Source organism: Neodiprion lecontei, chromosome 1, assembly GCF_021901455.1.
Source record: "Neodiprion lecontei isolate iyNeoLeco1 chromosome 1, iyNeoLeco1.1, whole genome shotgun sequence".
Taxonomy (NCBI): Eukaryota; Metazoa; Arthropoda; class Insecta; order Hymenoptera; family Diprionidae; genus Neodiprion; species Neodiprion lecontei.
The window spans coordinates 10,995,326-11,012,951 of NC_060260.1; the positions used below are offsets into that span (position 1 = coordinate 10,995,326).

General features: G+C 37.7%; 1 protein-coding gene across 2 annotated transcripts; it reads right to left on the minus strand.

Moving 5' to 3' along the window:
• Positions 1-103: 103 nt before the first annotated feature.
• Positions 104-16,996, minus strand: LOC107217037 (zinc finger protein 768). Of its 2 annotated transcripts, XM_015654394.2 has the most exons (6): positions 16,200-16,996; positions 14,742-14,900; positions 6,815-7,059; positions 6,244-6,512; positions 5,372-5,657; positions 104-5,111 (listed from the first exon to the last, which is right to left on the minus strand). In XM_015654394.2, exons 1-6 carry the CDS (start codon positions 16,338-16,340, stop codon positions 4,832-4,834), a joined length of 1,380 nt encoding a protein of 459 aa, XP_015509880.1. In that variant the 5' UTR covers positions 16,341-16,996; the 3' UTR covers positions 104-4,831. The 2 variants fall into 2 exon arrangements, with proteins under 2 accessions (XP_015509880.1, XP_046597699.1); XM_046741743.1 differs by lacking the exons at positions 14,742-14,900; positions 16,200-16,996 and adding an exon at positions 10,551-10,908.
• Positions 16,997-17,626: the final 630 nt, after the last annotated feature.

Sequence of the window (17,626 nt, forward strand, 5' to 3'; positions counted from 1 at the left end):
TACATTTTCAATTGATGCAGAAATAAAGAAATGGCACGGATTCTACGAAATCGCAACAGTAAATTCATAGAATTCATGCCAATGTCTGATTACAAATGCCATGTTATTTTATATATTTTATTTATAAAGGTATAGGTATATGAGTATACATTGTATGTTATGGTTATGGCAGTAATGTACCAACTCTGATTAGCTGCGTGTGACATTAACGGTATAAAAGTAGTCTAAAACACATGCTAGAGGCAGTGTCGTCAAATGTTCATTCCTGACGACACCAAACAGCATCAAATAATCTATCCTAACTTATTTATTTATTTATTTATTTATATATTTATCTGTTTAATAGTAGCAGCAGTAGTAATAGTAATAACGTTTACGCCATTGTGCCTCCTACCGTGCAAGTCAAAATTATATATAAACACATAATTAATATACATATACAATACGTAATTATCATGTCCCAGAGAGAAGGCACTATGCGCAATAAAGAAGGAAACAATGCGAAACATTACTCGTTCATCAATATTTCCAATTGCTTTCTCTTTTCTTTTCATTTTGTGGGCCTGATCGTTTTGCTTTATATTTTTAATTCATTTTTTCTGCATGACCCGGTCCAAATTTAAAAACATCACCGCCCTAACCAATAATCACCGTACTGTACCTCGAATATGGTCGACCTCTGACCAGTTCAAGGCGACCTAATGTGCAAATTTGAAACGCCACTGTAGTCTTGAAGCGGTTAGAATAAATTTCATTAAATTTACAGTACATTGTGGGTAAAAATCGAATGCATACGTATATAATTATATATGTTACTTATTACCGAATATAATATAATAGAAAACAAAGAGATCGATCAATTATCCATATCTGTACAAATCGTAACAACAGTCGGTTACAAACGATAGTAAAATTTCGATAATTTTGAATACTATCAGTTATACACGCGTACAGAATGTTAATTGCATGTTTGCAATAATACGCACTTTCTTAAGTTTCGGGCCTCATAGTTGAACCAAAAATTTTGTACACGATAATAAATTTCAAAACTTTTTCATCGATTGTTGTGTATTGTCAGAGATTTGACAACGTAATATACATATCGATATAGCGACATCGCCAAGGAAAACAAAAATATTTAAAAGGTTGCGATAGGTTTAACATATAATCTGAACAGGGATTATAATGACATTCACAGTCTACGCAACAGAAAAGTGGATATTTCCCCAAAATCGATGAAAAACTTTTTTTTTTTTAAACATAGTTATCTCTCTCGAGGGAGGTTTTTCTTACAAATCTATATTTTCGGTCTAATTAGTCTATCTATAATGAAGATAATAATAATAATAACAATAATAATAATTACAGATAGTTACAATCAATAGTCAGTCAAATTTTTGGCTAAGTCAACAAGTTTAAAAACAAGATAAAAGTGTAAAACGCTAATAAAATAACACGTCTACAAAGGAGGCACAGTAAAACTCAGCGCGCTCGCTGCTTCCTCAACTAGAATAAATCTTATGTACCTATGTATATTGTATATGTATGTATGTATCTAGACAAGACTAAGTGCCATTGAAGCTGTATCAAGTGCGGGTTCGAAAATGTGCAAGTGTATTAACCCTAGGAGTAAACACATATCTCTCTCTGTCTACTTTCATACACTCGGTCTGTCAGATGCAGACAACATCAGCAAAATTAGGTCTATTTGAATGTTTAGTTTTCTAAGTGAATGCAGTTAAGAAGGCATTTGTGAAAACTAGATATGATTTCAATTCGTAATGTGCCCAAGAAAAGCGTCTAAGTAAATGGAATGTTTCGCCGAAGGAGAAAAGCGAGTTTTGCACTGATGAATAAAAAAATTCATGGCTTTGGAAGTAACTGAGATGATTTTCATTTCCTCACAGATTAAAGATGAGGTAATGTGGATTTCTTACTTGGGGAAGAAAATACGTTGTCCTAATTTTCGATCATTACTAAAAAAAACCTCGACGGTCTGAGAAACACCAGGCTTTCTTGTGCACTCTTTCAATGTGCAAAGTAAGACCAAAGATTTTTTACGCGGCAGAGTCGTTTTTGTTAGGTCAAAGGTCTCACAGTACCAGTCCTTTGAAACTTCAATCGGGTCTGTGAAGTCAGAGTGTGTACTCCTAGGGTTAATTATTTTTCCCGAAACGTACAAGATACGGCATGGTGTGGCAACGCGGCGATACTATGAAAAATGAAGTTTTAATCAAATCGGATGAAACCAACGTTAAAGTAACTTAGAACGGAACAACATCAGGCCACAAGAAACTGTCAGAACAGATAGTCAAAAGGAAAACGTACAAATCACCAAATTCCACCATAATAAAACGAATCTAATCCGAAAAACAAGCACAAAATTTCGGATTTCGCCAAAATGTGAAAAGATTTTGAAACACTCTTGCCTATCTGTTATTATTAGTTTCTCACCGTTAATGCATATAATTCTTTTTCAATAAATTTTCAAATCAAATACTATTCTGAAGATTGAAATAGAAAGTCTCATGTGAAATTAGAAAAAGTTCATTAGCATTAATGGATTCGTTTCTGTGCCTGCGTTCCTCGTTAGTTGGAGTACAATTTTTGAAGTTTAGTAGTTGCAGCAAACATTTTTATAAAAAGTTTTAATGGTCAAAGCACTTCAAAAACTATGTTCTGCATGTGTAGCAAGCTCACCCATCATTCTGATAAGACTCCAAAAATACCTCACAGTTTAGACAAATTTTCAATATGTAGTTACTTTTTCATCCAAAATTGATTAGTTGTTGTCTGAAATTTAGTAGTAATGGCATATCATGCATGGTATTATTTGGGAGTTTAGGAGTGGTGGTGAAAGGAGAGTCCACCTGACTTCCTCCCTATCCACTCTGCTTTTCCCGAGCTATCTTGGGGTTGGTGGGACTAGCTCCATCGTTTTATCATACCTTTATCTTGACTTTCAGGCAGTGGAATCTGTTTCCGTCTTCAGCAATTAATCAGATGATTTCGTGATCGCTGCATGCTGAAGATGGGAGCAGATGTCGGTACTTTGCTGATCTGGTGATCGCCACCTCCCCAACTCCCAAATAATATCAAGTAAGTTAATTAGTCCTGTGGCTCTAAAAATAAATTGCGACATGGACACAAACTTAAACAACAATTTTCATAACGTTCAATCATTCTACGATAATAACTCAACAAGATACTAACATGGTCGAGCAGAGGGCGTAAAAGTTTCTCTAATAGGAAAAAAAATGACGTGATATAGCGTTAATCTCGTGACGTAACCACTGAAGTATAATTTCTAGTATAAAATGACAGCAATTCTGAAAGCATTATGAATAACTTGTATTTTATGTAACGGCGATAGAACAATTACGAGTTTCAATGCTAAGACTGTAAATAATTTGCAATTGCGCTTTTTACTAGCGTATTGAAAATTTTAAAATTCCTGCTGTTAGAGAAATAAAACAGCAGAAGGAGAGCAAGTACTTTTTATCGGTGGGAATCAAGGAATATTATAATTAGTAGGCAGTGCCATCTTTGAGAAATCCGGAAATCAATCGAAAACTAAGTTGTTCGAAGATTAAGTCAAAACAATTCTTACACCGTAGATTTGACGCTAAAGTTTGCATCGGACAGTATCTCGACTATTTTATACGTAAAGTTATCTTATTACAATACTTTGATATGCTAATCGCTCATTCATTCCACCGTGCAAGGTAAAAAGTATACGTAACTTGTGACACGTGAGATGAGTTATGTTAGGGTATGAGAAGATCCAAACAATTCTCCATCGCAATTTTTGCAACTCCATCCCTCAAATCCGCTACTTCAGATTAAAAATTGAACTTGTTCAAACCTGAGACACGAAATCCTCCAGTCAATTTTTAAATTTCAAAGTTCCATCTTGTTATTTTTGTTTTTAAAATATTATTTTTGCAATTACCAGTAAGCTCACAATAAAGAATAGAAAACCTCATATCTTGAATCTTTGGGTTTATGATTATATTTGAGTAATTTATTGATCTCTACGAAATTTCTACCAAAGATAACAAATTTTCGAAGATTCAACGTCTGCACAATTGAGGGCCGAAGTAAGGAAACAAATGGATATTCAACACCCTAACATAAGTTTGTTCGTCCACGTTTGTGTATGTGTGCGTGTATGTTTATTTATAATTATGTTGCGACAATATTATACAATTGGATATTGTATTAGATATACTTATAAATCGATGAACTGAAATACTACGGGGTATAATGCCTAAACTAATAACTACAATTATAAAATACGCTGATCTAAATATAATATATTTACAAGTAAATCAATCATAACGCGGGAAGAGAGTTCTTTTACACATCAAATATACTGTAAATATATAAATTGCTCTTAATAATGATGCAAGTTATACAAAATAGACATGCGACTCCTTCTAACCAGATATCTCCGAGCAATGTATATGTACGTATATGTATAATATGTATATGTATATCATATTTATATATATATAGATGTATATGTGTGTATAAATCTAGTTAGCGGCTAAATTACTCATACGCGATTTTTAAACAATCATGATTTCATCGGCCACTTAAACTGAGTAAGACCGACTGTACGATCCAAATTAACATGATTAAAATTATTATTCACTGTTACATATCTTCGATTAATAATAAATCCATGACACATAGGCACTAACGTTTCGATCACCGATTACCGCGTGATGTTATATCAATCTATATGTCACATCGCCAACGGTAGAGTCGAAAGTTTGCACTACGGTAAGACACGAATCGACGACAGGCAATGGTAGGTGGTGTGGTTCTAGCTACAGAGGCCCGAGGGGTCAACTAAGCCACGGGCGATGAGTTCGGCAGTAGCAGAGTCTGCACCCTGCTTACCACTCGAATGCTGGGATGGAGTCGGTTGTGAATGAGGCTCAAAATGCGAGCGAACATGAAACATGAATTCAGCTTTGTCCGTAAAATCTGTGCGGCACATCAGACAGAAATTTCGTTCTGATGTATAGGGTTGTGGTGGAGCAGCACTTGCAGGAAAATATGGCGCGGCGTGCTGCGGTGGTGCTGAAGCCTCAAGATGAGACCTAAAATTTGTGCGGTAAACAGTGGGAACCCTATACAAGTATCTATTCGATATATGATATCACAAAAACTATCCACATTTTTATTGTTACAAACTTCACATATATGAAGATTATTTTTATACAATATACGAATTTTTACTTTGCTGTCCACAAATAACAATCGTTAAGCATAAAACTTGAATCTGACTTTCAACGATTTTTTGTTTGCTAGTATCTATTACTTAGACGCAACATCAACTTTTAAACTCTAATCACATTACCTTGCATGCTGCATCCATTCCTCTCTGGTTGCATGAGCTCTTCCGCAAAGTTCGCAAGCCCAGCTAACAGGTTCAATTTTTGGTTTCTGAAGAGCATCTTGACGATTTTGATGCTGTTGCTGTTGTTGCTGTTGCTGTTGTTGCTGCTGCTGCTGTTGTTGTTGCTGCTGCTGTTGCTGCTGATCCGAGTTTGGCGCAGTTGGAGTTGAGAGTGGAGTCACACCCGGTCTATGTCTCAGTTTATTCATGTGTATAACTAACTTGTCGCGTCTCGCGAATGCTTTGCCTAAGACAATGTAGATGTAGAGATTCAAAATTAAAATATCAATTGCATATGATTAGTTTGAAATTCAAATATTTATTCACTTAAAGGTTGCTAATTAATACGAGGCAGATAAGCACTTTTCAAAATTGTAATGTTATGGAGTATGAAACATACAAAATGCCAAGGGAAATACAAATTTTAGACACAAATCTTTTCACGTATTGTCATGTCTCAAGTGCAATTTCAAATCTTCTAGTTCAACAATGAGTTTCATAGTTTCGTAAGGTGAAAGCAGATGGTAATAGAATGATCATAAGCATAATATTGATATGGACATGTTTTGTTGAAAGTAACATTCAGTAATTTCGTATAAGACATGAACTTTGATGACTCACAAAGAGTTAGATATTTCGAAGGACAGAATTTGTCATTGCAGGATATTTTCAACTCAAAAGTTGTAAATTTAGAGAGAATCTGAGGTATGTTCTTTACATTGAGGATCGACTTCACATTTGTCAGCAGAACATTCCTCACTCACACTCGAAGACGATTGCATAACAGCAATTAATTACTATCCGATAAAACTGGAAAAAGTCAGCAAACTTACCGCAAACTTCGCATGAATATGGTTTCTCACCAGTATGTATGCGCATATGTATAACCAGCTTATCTTTACGAGCAAGACCCTTGCCGCAAACCGTGCAAGCAAACGCTTTGACTGTAGGCTCTCCTGTATTTGTAGCTTTAGATGCATAGCCTGGTCTCGGACGTGGGGCCTGATTGACCGTTGGTCCTCTAGAGAACTGTTGCTCATTGGCTGTAGGAAATGCTGGCATTACGCCTCCGGGTCGCATTGCTGAAGAATAATCTGGTGACCTGTTTCCACGATCCAAAAATTAATGACTTTTTCACGGCAGAATTTATTAGGTATCCTGTTTGAAGGGCATGAGCGTGCAATTCGATTCAATCGTCAAATAGGCCATAAGGATGTATATAAAATAAAGAAATTAATTAACATTATTTCACGATGATGCTCGATTAGTTTTAGATTTAATCGTTTGATGAGAAACACTGAGTAGTTAAGTTTGGATACAAAATTTAGACTGCATTCACGTTATGCTTTACGTTCTTAAAATTCTACACTCTCAGTTATGAGTTGCAGAAGTCGATTGACATACCAGGTCCCAATGGAGCGGAGAACTCGGACACCATCGTCGTATCCAAGTCCATCATCTGGGATGGTAAACGTAGGATTTGGTGGCTGAGGAGCAGCAGGAGGACCTGGACCGGCGAGTCTTGCTTGGGCTGCCTGCTGCGCCATGTGCTGTTGAACTGCAGCATGAGCAACCGCATGGGCTTCAACATACGCCGTACGTTGCTGTTGCTGCTGACTACCACCGGACATTTTATCTTTTTCTGATACCTAGTAAAATGAGAAAATGAAAACAATCCGGATTATTAATTGAGACGTTAGGAGTTTTAGTTGAAAATGGTTCTAGGATAAGTTACGATATTGAATTCTGTGATGCATACTAGGTACACATGACAGAGAATGACGGGATTCCCAATCTCATGAATTATCGCTTTTTTAACATTCTTAACATGACGACCAAATTCAGAGAAGAATATTCTTCACTTTAAATTTGTGATCGTCGCGTAAAATAAGTTGAAAAATTAAAAGGAAATAATTGCAAAAGAGGAATTTTAATTTTGTGTCATTTGAATTATTTTGTGTTTCTGCTTTCTTAGCTGGATATTGGTTGTATATTTTCGAATTTCTTAAATAAAAAATAAATTAAAGACATTAGATTGAAAAACACAAAATATATAATAAACACAAAGAAAATAAATATTTGAAAATGTCGAACATCGAGATAATAAATTGATAAAACTTTGCAAATGCTATAATGGAAAATCTCTTGTTGAGTGTTGTAGATAAACTGAGGTTTCGATGTTGTTTGACTAATACAATTGAACTATTTAAATTTGCTTTTGTACCATATTATATTATATTTACTGATAAATGTATTAATAATGTGGTTTCTTCAAAACTTGAGAGCTAATATGCACTATGCATCGTACAAAATTATAATCACACCGATAGAAACCAGTAATAATGCACATAAATCATAAGTCGATTTTGATTTTACATAAATTTTAGCACAATTCGGATGAGGTTGAAATTGAAATTATTATAGTAACGGATGCATCTTTAGGCAAAACTTTCATTTTGCAACGTTAGGATTGTCCGTACTTTGAAACAATGTCAAATTAGGTCTGATCGTTGCAGTAACCCCACCACCAACAATTAAACAATTAAAATTCAGGCATCCAATTCATTTTCTTTTTGCAAATAACGAAGTTCAATTTTCAAATATCGACTCTGTATCTTAGCTGTTTCGATAAATAAATATCAATTATATAAGTTACCAGATACAGAAATTATTTTCAGTCTTACAATTAAGTTAATAAATCAACCTGTGGGATAAATATCTAATTGTTAAAGTCGAATTGAACCTCACGAGCGAGAAAAATTTTCCAGTATGATAAAAAAAATCGAAGAAAGAATAAAAGACACAAGGCATCGCGGGTGGTCCGCCGTTTGTTCGATCAGCAGCACACAGACATAAAAATGCGTTGTGTGATGCAACGAACGTGACAAATTCTCACTCTCAAGCCTGCACCCACACATTTTGTGACTTCGTATACGCGAATATGCAGTCACAAATTTATGACTTCAGTATTTTGGCACGAATGCTCTCCGTTTTTGAGATTTTCAACGTAATTTTTTGTTATTTCTTCGTTACATTTTCGAACTATCCGTATTGGAGAAAACGGTTAATTTTTCAAACTCCTAACCGCGCCGGGTTTTATTCCGTATTTAACAATGTTTTTTTACGTCTAGGTCGTTCGATAATGTTTTTTCGTTTTTTTTTCACATCTTATACAACGACGCATTCAACGAATATTTTATTATTTCTCAAAGTTTAAAGGTTCTCAAATCTTAAAGTTTCTCGACAAGATGAGACGGCCTTGGCAATTTGTGAAACGGAAATAATGAGGATTCGAAAATATCTGCACCATACGAGACATATGGGTTGCTTATGCGATGTTTGTCCAAACTTACTGTATCATTGAAAATACACGAGTCCAAACGTTTGTCGAGAATAATCTTCTGTTTTTGTTGTTGTTGACTGTCAAACGTACGCTGGTTATACGTTTCATAAGATAACAACAATGAAAACACAAGATTATAAAAGGTCGTTCATAAACTCGGGGGTAAAGTTTATATATACATAAATATATATATATATATATATATATGCAAGTGCAGCGTCGCAAAACCTTCGCTAGACCTTAAGAGGTTAATTTACAACCACACATCTGGTCCCCGAATGTTTTCCGCTAACTTGTACTGGGTCCGTCTGCAGGTTTGTATCCGTATATTTTCTGTTGAACCTTTCAAGTACCTAGCTGAATTTTTCCACCATGTCCGCGTCCTTTCCAATTTACAACCCTTGTTCAGTCTTCTTTTTACACTCTCCCATATTTTCGGTTTTTCTTAAAATTTCAGCTATTTTTTAGCTGTCCATACATCCCTCAATTGCAGTGAACGTATTTTCCGTCTGCGAGTCGCTCTCAAAAAATACTGATTCAAACTCGTGTAACAATCTACCAATGCAAACTTCACGTCATCGAGCAATCACATCGATCTAGGATAACATCAATTTATCAAATATATTATATATATTCTTGTTAATTTCGTCAGTATATCAGATTTCATTCGAACCTGAACACCTGTAATCTTTCAAATAATATTACAAGGAGTTCACGTGACATCCTAAACCAAAGCAACACAAGGATAAACCTGACCAGCAAGTTCTTATTATGTAGGTATTTTTATGTGGCATGCATACTTTAAAACTCGTATGAAAAATGAACAAACAAACTACGGAAATGAACAAGCAGGCGGGAAATATCGGTTCAAAATCGAAAAAGATCATTTTCCTCTCTATGTAACTTTTGTTGTATGCCTATTAGGGTGAACCTTGTTCGGGGGTGGGAAAAATTTTCATTGTTATGCCCCCCAAATCTGATCCAAATCATTAAAAAAAAATCTGTGCGAAGTTTCAAGCCTCTGCTTTAAATGAAACACGTGCCTCTAAGCTCCGAAAGTTTTAAATGTGAAATGTATTTATATAATTTTCAGTACCAATTATTTCCTTTTAGCATAGAACTACAGACAGGGTAGAATGAAAGTCAAGATTTTGGGCTCTTTAGGTTGTTCCAAGTTGTTTCGACCTTAATGCTTCTATCGGCGGTGCAGTTTTGTTGCAACAGAAAACAAATATTGTCTACTGGGCTTTCATCTATACTTTTAATATTATAGATATATGCCAGAGCCTCTGTGTTCGTGGATATTGGAAAATAAAATGTGGAAAGCGTAGAAAAAATGTCGAATATCACGAAACAATACATCGCTCATTTGTATTCAAATTCTCGTAGAGTTGTACGGAAAAAGATCACAAACGTTGAAACTTGCAGTTACGCAAAGTTTTCGACCAAAGAGATGCAGATAAGCTTGGAAAACCGTTTTATCTTAAAATATCTGACCCGTTGCAGAAAAAAAAAAGAAAATCGATTTCGCCGGACTTTGGATCTACTATAAATTTTTTTTTATACGGTTGGTGTACCAGTTACCGACCCTGTCCCAATGACTGACCTTTTTGGTTGTATCTACTCGATCCTTAGTTCTGAAATTACGAAAAACTAAATTTGTAATATCTTTCCCTCAAGCAATTGGTTTTAGTCATCGAGAAATTCACAATTTGCACCGTCAATTTATAATTATGGAAAATGAAAGGATCGGTAATTGGGTCTAACAATAAGCGTGTCACTAACCGGTAAACTTACTTTAAGATTTGTCGAAACTTGGTCTGTCTCACGATTCATGAATATTCCCTTTTTAACCGGACACCAAGAGCGATTATAGGTGTGTATACTGTTAGTAAAGATCACGAATTCTCGCCGAACAAAGAGACCAAAGTGTCGAAACTACCAACACATCGAAGTGTCGAAGTAAACCAGAGTATCCTATACAACCGTACTTGGTCTCCGTATCTCCTCAGCCGGTCTTGCACACTCTCGTTCTCCCTCCCACCCTCACACTTTCCTCACTTCTCCCTTCCTTCTCTTCCCGTCCCTTCCCGTTCCATTCCTTTCCTTTCCTTTCCTCCCCAGCAATCGCCGGTAGGATAATCCCCCGAATCCCCCGAATCCCCGCTGGCAATGGCTTACCGAAAATCACTCAGACGAGATACAGTTCGGGTTGCTCCGATAGTTTTCTCCGTCGGTCCGGAGATCTAGCAGCCCTAATTGCAGCAGGAATGACAAGTAGCTTCTTTTTCTCTTTATCTCTTTATCCCCTCTTCGCAACAGCACCACGACGGCAATGCGTAAGGTGGTAATAACGTACGAAAAACGAGGGGACGGCGAAGATGAAGCAGCAGCTAGCAGCTCGGTGATGTTCGTGAACTCGAAAGCGTGAGGCAGCCGAGGTTCGCCTCGATGGTGCGTCGGCCCGCCGACCTTGACACTGACATTGAGCGCGGAACGTCGAGAGGGAGGGCGAGATATCGGACGGTCTCTCTCCTTTCCCTCGTTTCGGGACGTCTCTACGCGGACGCTCGATTTTCTGGAGCACCCGGAGTGCGCGAGGAACGCCGGAGAGTAGCGAGGCGACAAAGGCGGGCCAAAAAGAGGAAGAATAACTGGTTTTCTGCGGACTGAGACAGGATGCACCTGCAGGCGTGCCGACGACACGCGAGTCGCGCGTACAACGCACGAGGGTTTGACTCTCGTCTCCGGCGCACTTCAGAGTCGTCACTGCACCAGCCGAGAACCGTCGGCACTGCACTCCGACACACACTGCGGCATTGTTGGTCCTTCCTCTCGTCGCGATGAGCAGCAGCAGCAGCAGCAGCAACAGCAGCAGCAGTAGAACGCTAGTCACTTTCGCTCTCTATTCACGACGCAGGGCGCCGCGGCGCGTCGATCAATACCAAACAACACGAACGACGGACGGACGATGGAAGGAAACGACGACGACGACGAAGAAACGCTCTCGCTCTCGCAGGAACACTCGAGGTTATGGCGGTGCCGAGGAGGGAGAAGGATTGAGGAATCGAAAGGGGGGGGGGATCCATCCTCGAGTCGAGATCCTTCGTCGCGCCCGCGCCGTCGTTCGGGTGGGGGAAATAACGCGGCCCGACGAAGAACCAACAACCGACGGTGAACCGAACCTGCAGCCCGACTGCAACGGGGATCTTCTTGTTCCTTTATTCGGCTACGGCCCCGTGCCTACCACACGCACGAAATAGTCTCGTCGGTGCCGCATGTGTACCCTTTGTGCAGCTGTGTACATATGGGGCATTCCATGCCAACTAGACTTGCGTCTCTGATCCTTGACCTCTTCGATTTTGCTCGCGATATTTGATCCGGGTGTTTCAACTATCAAAGACACTAAAAATATGTTTTTTTTTATCGGATTTTTACAATTGATTTGACTTATCTATAATTTTTAATAACCAACGTATTTCAGATTTAAAGATCGGACATAATTCTGGAAAATCATTTGTCGGATATCAGGATTTTCGGGGCGGGGTTGAAATTTCGAATTTGAAAAGTTTCGAATGTGCTAAATTTTGAATTTTTTGGTACCGACACTTGTAGTAAAGAAATCAAAGTTTGATGAAACATCAAAGTTTCAAATGGTCGGAAATCCGAAGCTCAAAGTTGCGAAAGTGCAAAATTCCAAATGGCAAACAACTCCGACAAGTCAAAGTTCCGAAAGTGCGGAAATGAGAAAATATAACATCTGAAACATCGAAATTTGGAGTCGTCGAAGACGTTCAGATCTGTGAATTTCTGCCTAAGTAAAATTTCATCAGTTTGATCTTTGTTTTCGATTTTCGATATTTTTATGTTCGGAATCCTGGTCATTCTGATTTGCGATTTTTCTGATTTTTCACACCCACTCGCTGCGTAAATTACGCTGTGTGAACGTATTTCAACTTTCGGAATTTTACTCTATCGAAAATTTATTTTTCAATATTTCGCTCTATCGGAACTTTACTTTTCGGAAGTTGAATTTTCAAAATCTCAAATTTTAGAACTTTGGACCGTCGGATTTCTGACCATTCGAAACTTTATTGTTTCGTAAGATTTTGATGTCCTTACTTCAAGTTTCGCCAGAAAATAGTTCGGAATTAGACGCTTTCGGAACTTTCCAAATTCGGAACTTCAATCCTGCCCCGGATTCTCGATAATTTTTTTAGATTTTAGAAACTGGGATAGCGATGTTTTTTATTTAAAAATTACAAGCGTGTCAAAATTGATTCAAAAAATCTTTAAGAAAATACGAGTACCTTTCAGAGTTGAAAGAACGAGATAAAAAATCGTGTATTCAATCGAAGAGGTCGAGGGTCGGACCCAGGTCAAATCGTTATGGAATGCGTCATATGCTACATCTACACTTGGCGTAATAACGAGGACTCATCTTTCGCAGTACCGGCTTACTACGCACGTGTCTCCGTTCGTCGGATTTCCCTCTTAGCGATGCGTTATATTGCACTTTCTAACCGAAATTAATTTTTCACCATTTCATATGACTTTTCTCACTCGAGAAAAATAGCAAATACTGCTCTTGCACCTCGTTAGTTTCGTTATGCATAGGTCGATACGATTAACATGCAATGCAAATATACGAGGAATCGTTCGCTAATCATGGACCATCCTAGTTCAGAATTACCAATGACAACGAAACGCAAAAACCACGTGAAATTTATTTGAAATCCGAAAACAGGATCGAATTTCACACGGTGGCCGTAGATATTTAAAACGAAAATTCCTTTTTTTTTTTGTAGCTATCCCGCAACTCGAAATGTACGCGTCGAAAAAATAAAACCAACAATTATTATTTGACTGCGCGAGAAAATAATATAAAAATTGTTCCATCAATACAAACTTTGCGTGTTGTCTTTATAACAAGGTACACATTGACTGCTGAAAAAGAAACATCATGCCAAAATTTTTTCGGGAAGTTCGGCGCAATAATGTTTTCCGATAATGTGTTAAAAATAAACTTTTCTACTTACAATTAGTCCTAATGCAGTTGTGAAACGAAAAAATGCCACCTACCCACACAATTATTGATTTACGTTTGTGACGTCGCATACGATCAAATTATTCAATTACAATCATACTTTTCGGCGCAATGACCCGTATGAAACCCGCAAGGTAGCTATCATTTTTTACGAAAATCGAATTTGGTTATATTTTTCTTAAAAAACTTTTCTGACTCTACCCGCTACGCTGAAATGTGAGAATTTAATGTTTTTCTCGTTCAAACGGTGCGACTCTTTAAAAAAACTTCTACACAATACATCCCTCCGACCTGCAGTCGCTGTTCACGTGCTCCGTATATTATCGTCTGATACGAACAGGTGTATGTGTAAAACGTGTCAGGTATCGTTTTCGGCGGAGAAGCACATAATATATAAGGACGTAGTATGGGGACTATGTATATATATATAGAGTCCGAATTCCGAGTGAGAAGAATATATTCCGGGATTTGTTGAAAGAATAACAATATTTGTGTACCTGATGGGCTCTCAATGTATTTTGAAGCGGGACAACTATCGGTGCGATTACACGCATCCGGACAGCTCGGACTACACATAATTTACTTTCGATTGTAATACGCGATTGATAATTTCGTGTTATCGAGTTGGTTAGTCATATCACGTATTTTCATCGCCGCAGTTTTATTACAACAAAAAATAATAATGACGCTTTAGCAGCGTGTAAAAACTTTCATGCAAAAGATTACAATTCGGCATGGAAAATTTAAAGGGAGAAAGATTAAATTCGAATGAAAATGTAATACGTGGTCATTGTCGTAAATCGATTATTCAGAAGCCCGTGAATTCAAATGGCGCGGGCTTTTCGATGCCGCGTTATATCGACATCTAAAATTAAATTCGTGTGCAGCTTGCGTGCGTATATTCAAAATTACGTGAATCATGTAAAGTTTCATGCGTGTACCTGGCTGTTGACTGAAGCGGCTAGCTGTTTTAAACTATCTGCGTAATTCTTTAGCACAGTGTCAGTCGTCATGCAGCTTGCTCTGAACTCGTAGAACATGTCCAATTTGTAGAGGCACCGCTGGCAGATATTTTTTGGGAGAGCATCTTCTTTGGTAATCTGTGAAAAATATTAGCAATCAGTTACGGATGTAAATGGTACGACTGTGAGGTGTGGAAATCATTTTCCACCATCGTATTTAACACACGCAATAAGTTGAAACATTTCTAGACGCTCTACGACCAGAAAATTTCCCACATCACTGAAAGTTGCACACATGCATTAGTGCGAAATGCATCTGTTGAGTACTTGACCCTAAGCGTAATTTATTTGAAGTTAGAAACGAAGTTGTTTTATTCCAAGATTACTACAATTGGGATTCTCAAGATGTGTGTATGCATATTTCCAACTACATTTTTCTGTTCCTTGTTTTTTTTAATTATTAAAGCACGTGTATTACAAGAAACAAATACAAGGATACGAATTGAATTACGTTTGTGTATACCCAATAGAAATTACCTTTTTTTATTCTCAACTAGGTCATCAGCTGTAAATGTGAAATACAAGAAAATATTGACTGAACACATGAAGTAAGGACCTGAGTTCTCAGTGCAAATTTTCCCTGAAACCTCTGTAAATTCTTCTGGAATTTCATGTAAACAATAGTCGTTCCAATCTACGTTTTCTGTTTTGACCGCCAGGTTTTTTTTTTTTGCAATAAATTTTGCACATCTGCACAGCATTATGCCACGATTTTTTCCTGCAGAATCAAAATTTGTCCAAATTTTTCTATCCTTCTGTACAATTGATGGATGTACAATAAATTTTGGGATCGTTTTTTTTTTTTCTCAACAATTATCCATATCCTTAGTGAATTTGTCTGCAGATGCTTAGTTCGGAGATTAATTAGGGCAGAAAAAAATTTACAGACAAAAACTTTCAGCCCACTTAACCAGACAAAATGAAAAATTTATTTCGAGATCTAGTCACGATAAAAATAAAAATAAAAATAAAAAACGAAACTAAACAAAGCAAGAATATTTCAAGCCTAATGCGAAGTCCGTCGTTGTAATGTAGCTTTTACGTTGCAGTGCTTCGTACGCATTGCTAAATAGTGTATTGCGGTATGCCTTGGACGGGCGAAAATTGTAACTGTAAAGTTTGCAGGTAGAAACCCTTAGAGATTGTTTTATGTGAACGTAAGGTCGGCCCGGCAACGCCACGGACCGATGTAAGCACGTCGGAAACTGCTGCGACAAACTGACGATTCTTGTATCAATAGGATGAACGAAAAAATTTCATCGCGATAATTGACGGATCACGCTCGTGACGGTGAGACGGGCTGCGAAATTCTGAGAGTAATTATCCCTCGACTCGCAGGAAGACCGTATGTAGGTGGACGTATAGTTGTGTACTTACCACAGCTGGTATGCAGGAACGAATTTTGAAGAGGAGCTGCCGCTGCTCGCCCTCCTTGTCGAATATCTGAAGATGATTGTTGCTTTTCAACGAGCAGAGCCGACAAAGTTCGGCGAAGTTGAAATCCTCATTCATTGTCATTGTTCGAGAGCGAAGGGACTAGCCTGAATAGGTTAACCCCGCACGCATCAACACCGACACCGACTATCGTCGAGAGGTTCAAGGCGCGAAGAACTACGTGCTCAGCCCCGGGGCCAAGCTCAGCTCACCACGCTAATACGACGGGCCGTTGTTTCCCGTTTTGTTTGAAACTCGATGCTGTTCGAGTCCCTCGGTACACATAACTAAAACGCTAATTTCAAATGCGAAGAGTTAAACGCCGCCATTAGTGGCTTCTCTGCTCTGGCCTCCCACTCGTCAGCCGGTTAGTTCTCGAACTCGCCGTCGCCGCGCGTCGATTCATCGAATATCGAAATTTCGCCACCTATTGTTACGCCCTCGCACTATTCACAGGTGGTGAGGAGTGAGTGAGCGAATGGCGGTAAATTCAAAGCGAACCATCGACTACGGGATTATTCGAGGCATTCGCATTCGTCGTTCGTTGACTGAAGTAGTGTCCATACGGATAGGTATAATAGACCGCGGGAGTAAGAAAAATGCCATAATCGCGTAAAAAGAGGTATTTTTTTCGCCACTCGTAGGGCTGGAGATGAAAGTGATAGAATTTATCAGAATTCCATTCAAATTAAATGGATAAATGTTCTCGATGAGAAGCATGTATAACTTGAAATTGATAGTCAAATAAGCTATTATAGAGTCTTGGTGATCGGTCAATTAAGAAAACGTATTTTCAGTTAACGTTTCGACTCGGATATGGGCCCTCCTCAGAACGATTTATTTAAAAACTGTCAAAAATAACAAAAAGAATTTTATAATATAAATAATGGTACTAGAAGTAATCAGACATAATATTGTAGATGTAATACTCTTAGAGCTATTAAATATTGTTGATAGTGAGAACCTTATGATTAATTGAGAAAAGGATGTTTTTTAGTGTTATTTACCTTTTGAATTAAGTAAGTGGACTAAGATGTAGTCGAATTCACAATTACAATTGGTGGAAACAGCGTTCTTTTGAGTGACGGTAGACTATGTCAATCTTCAAGTTATTTTATATGTTGGAGTTAAAAGTTGGTAGTCATTAATTAAAAAGATTAAAGAACTATGTTTCTTCACAGTCACTATGTCATTGTGTTAAAAGGTTATTGAAGAAGATCGTTTTAGCAATGAAATTAATTCACAGGTGTCAATGAAGTGGAGGTAGTCTCTTTATAATTAAGTTCTACATGTCTAACGAAATATTGTTGGTTGAACCAATTGAGTCAACAGGTGAATAACGACTGATGGGAGAAAACAATGTAATCCAG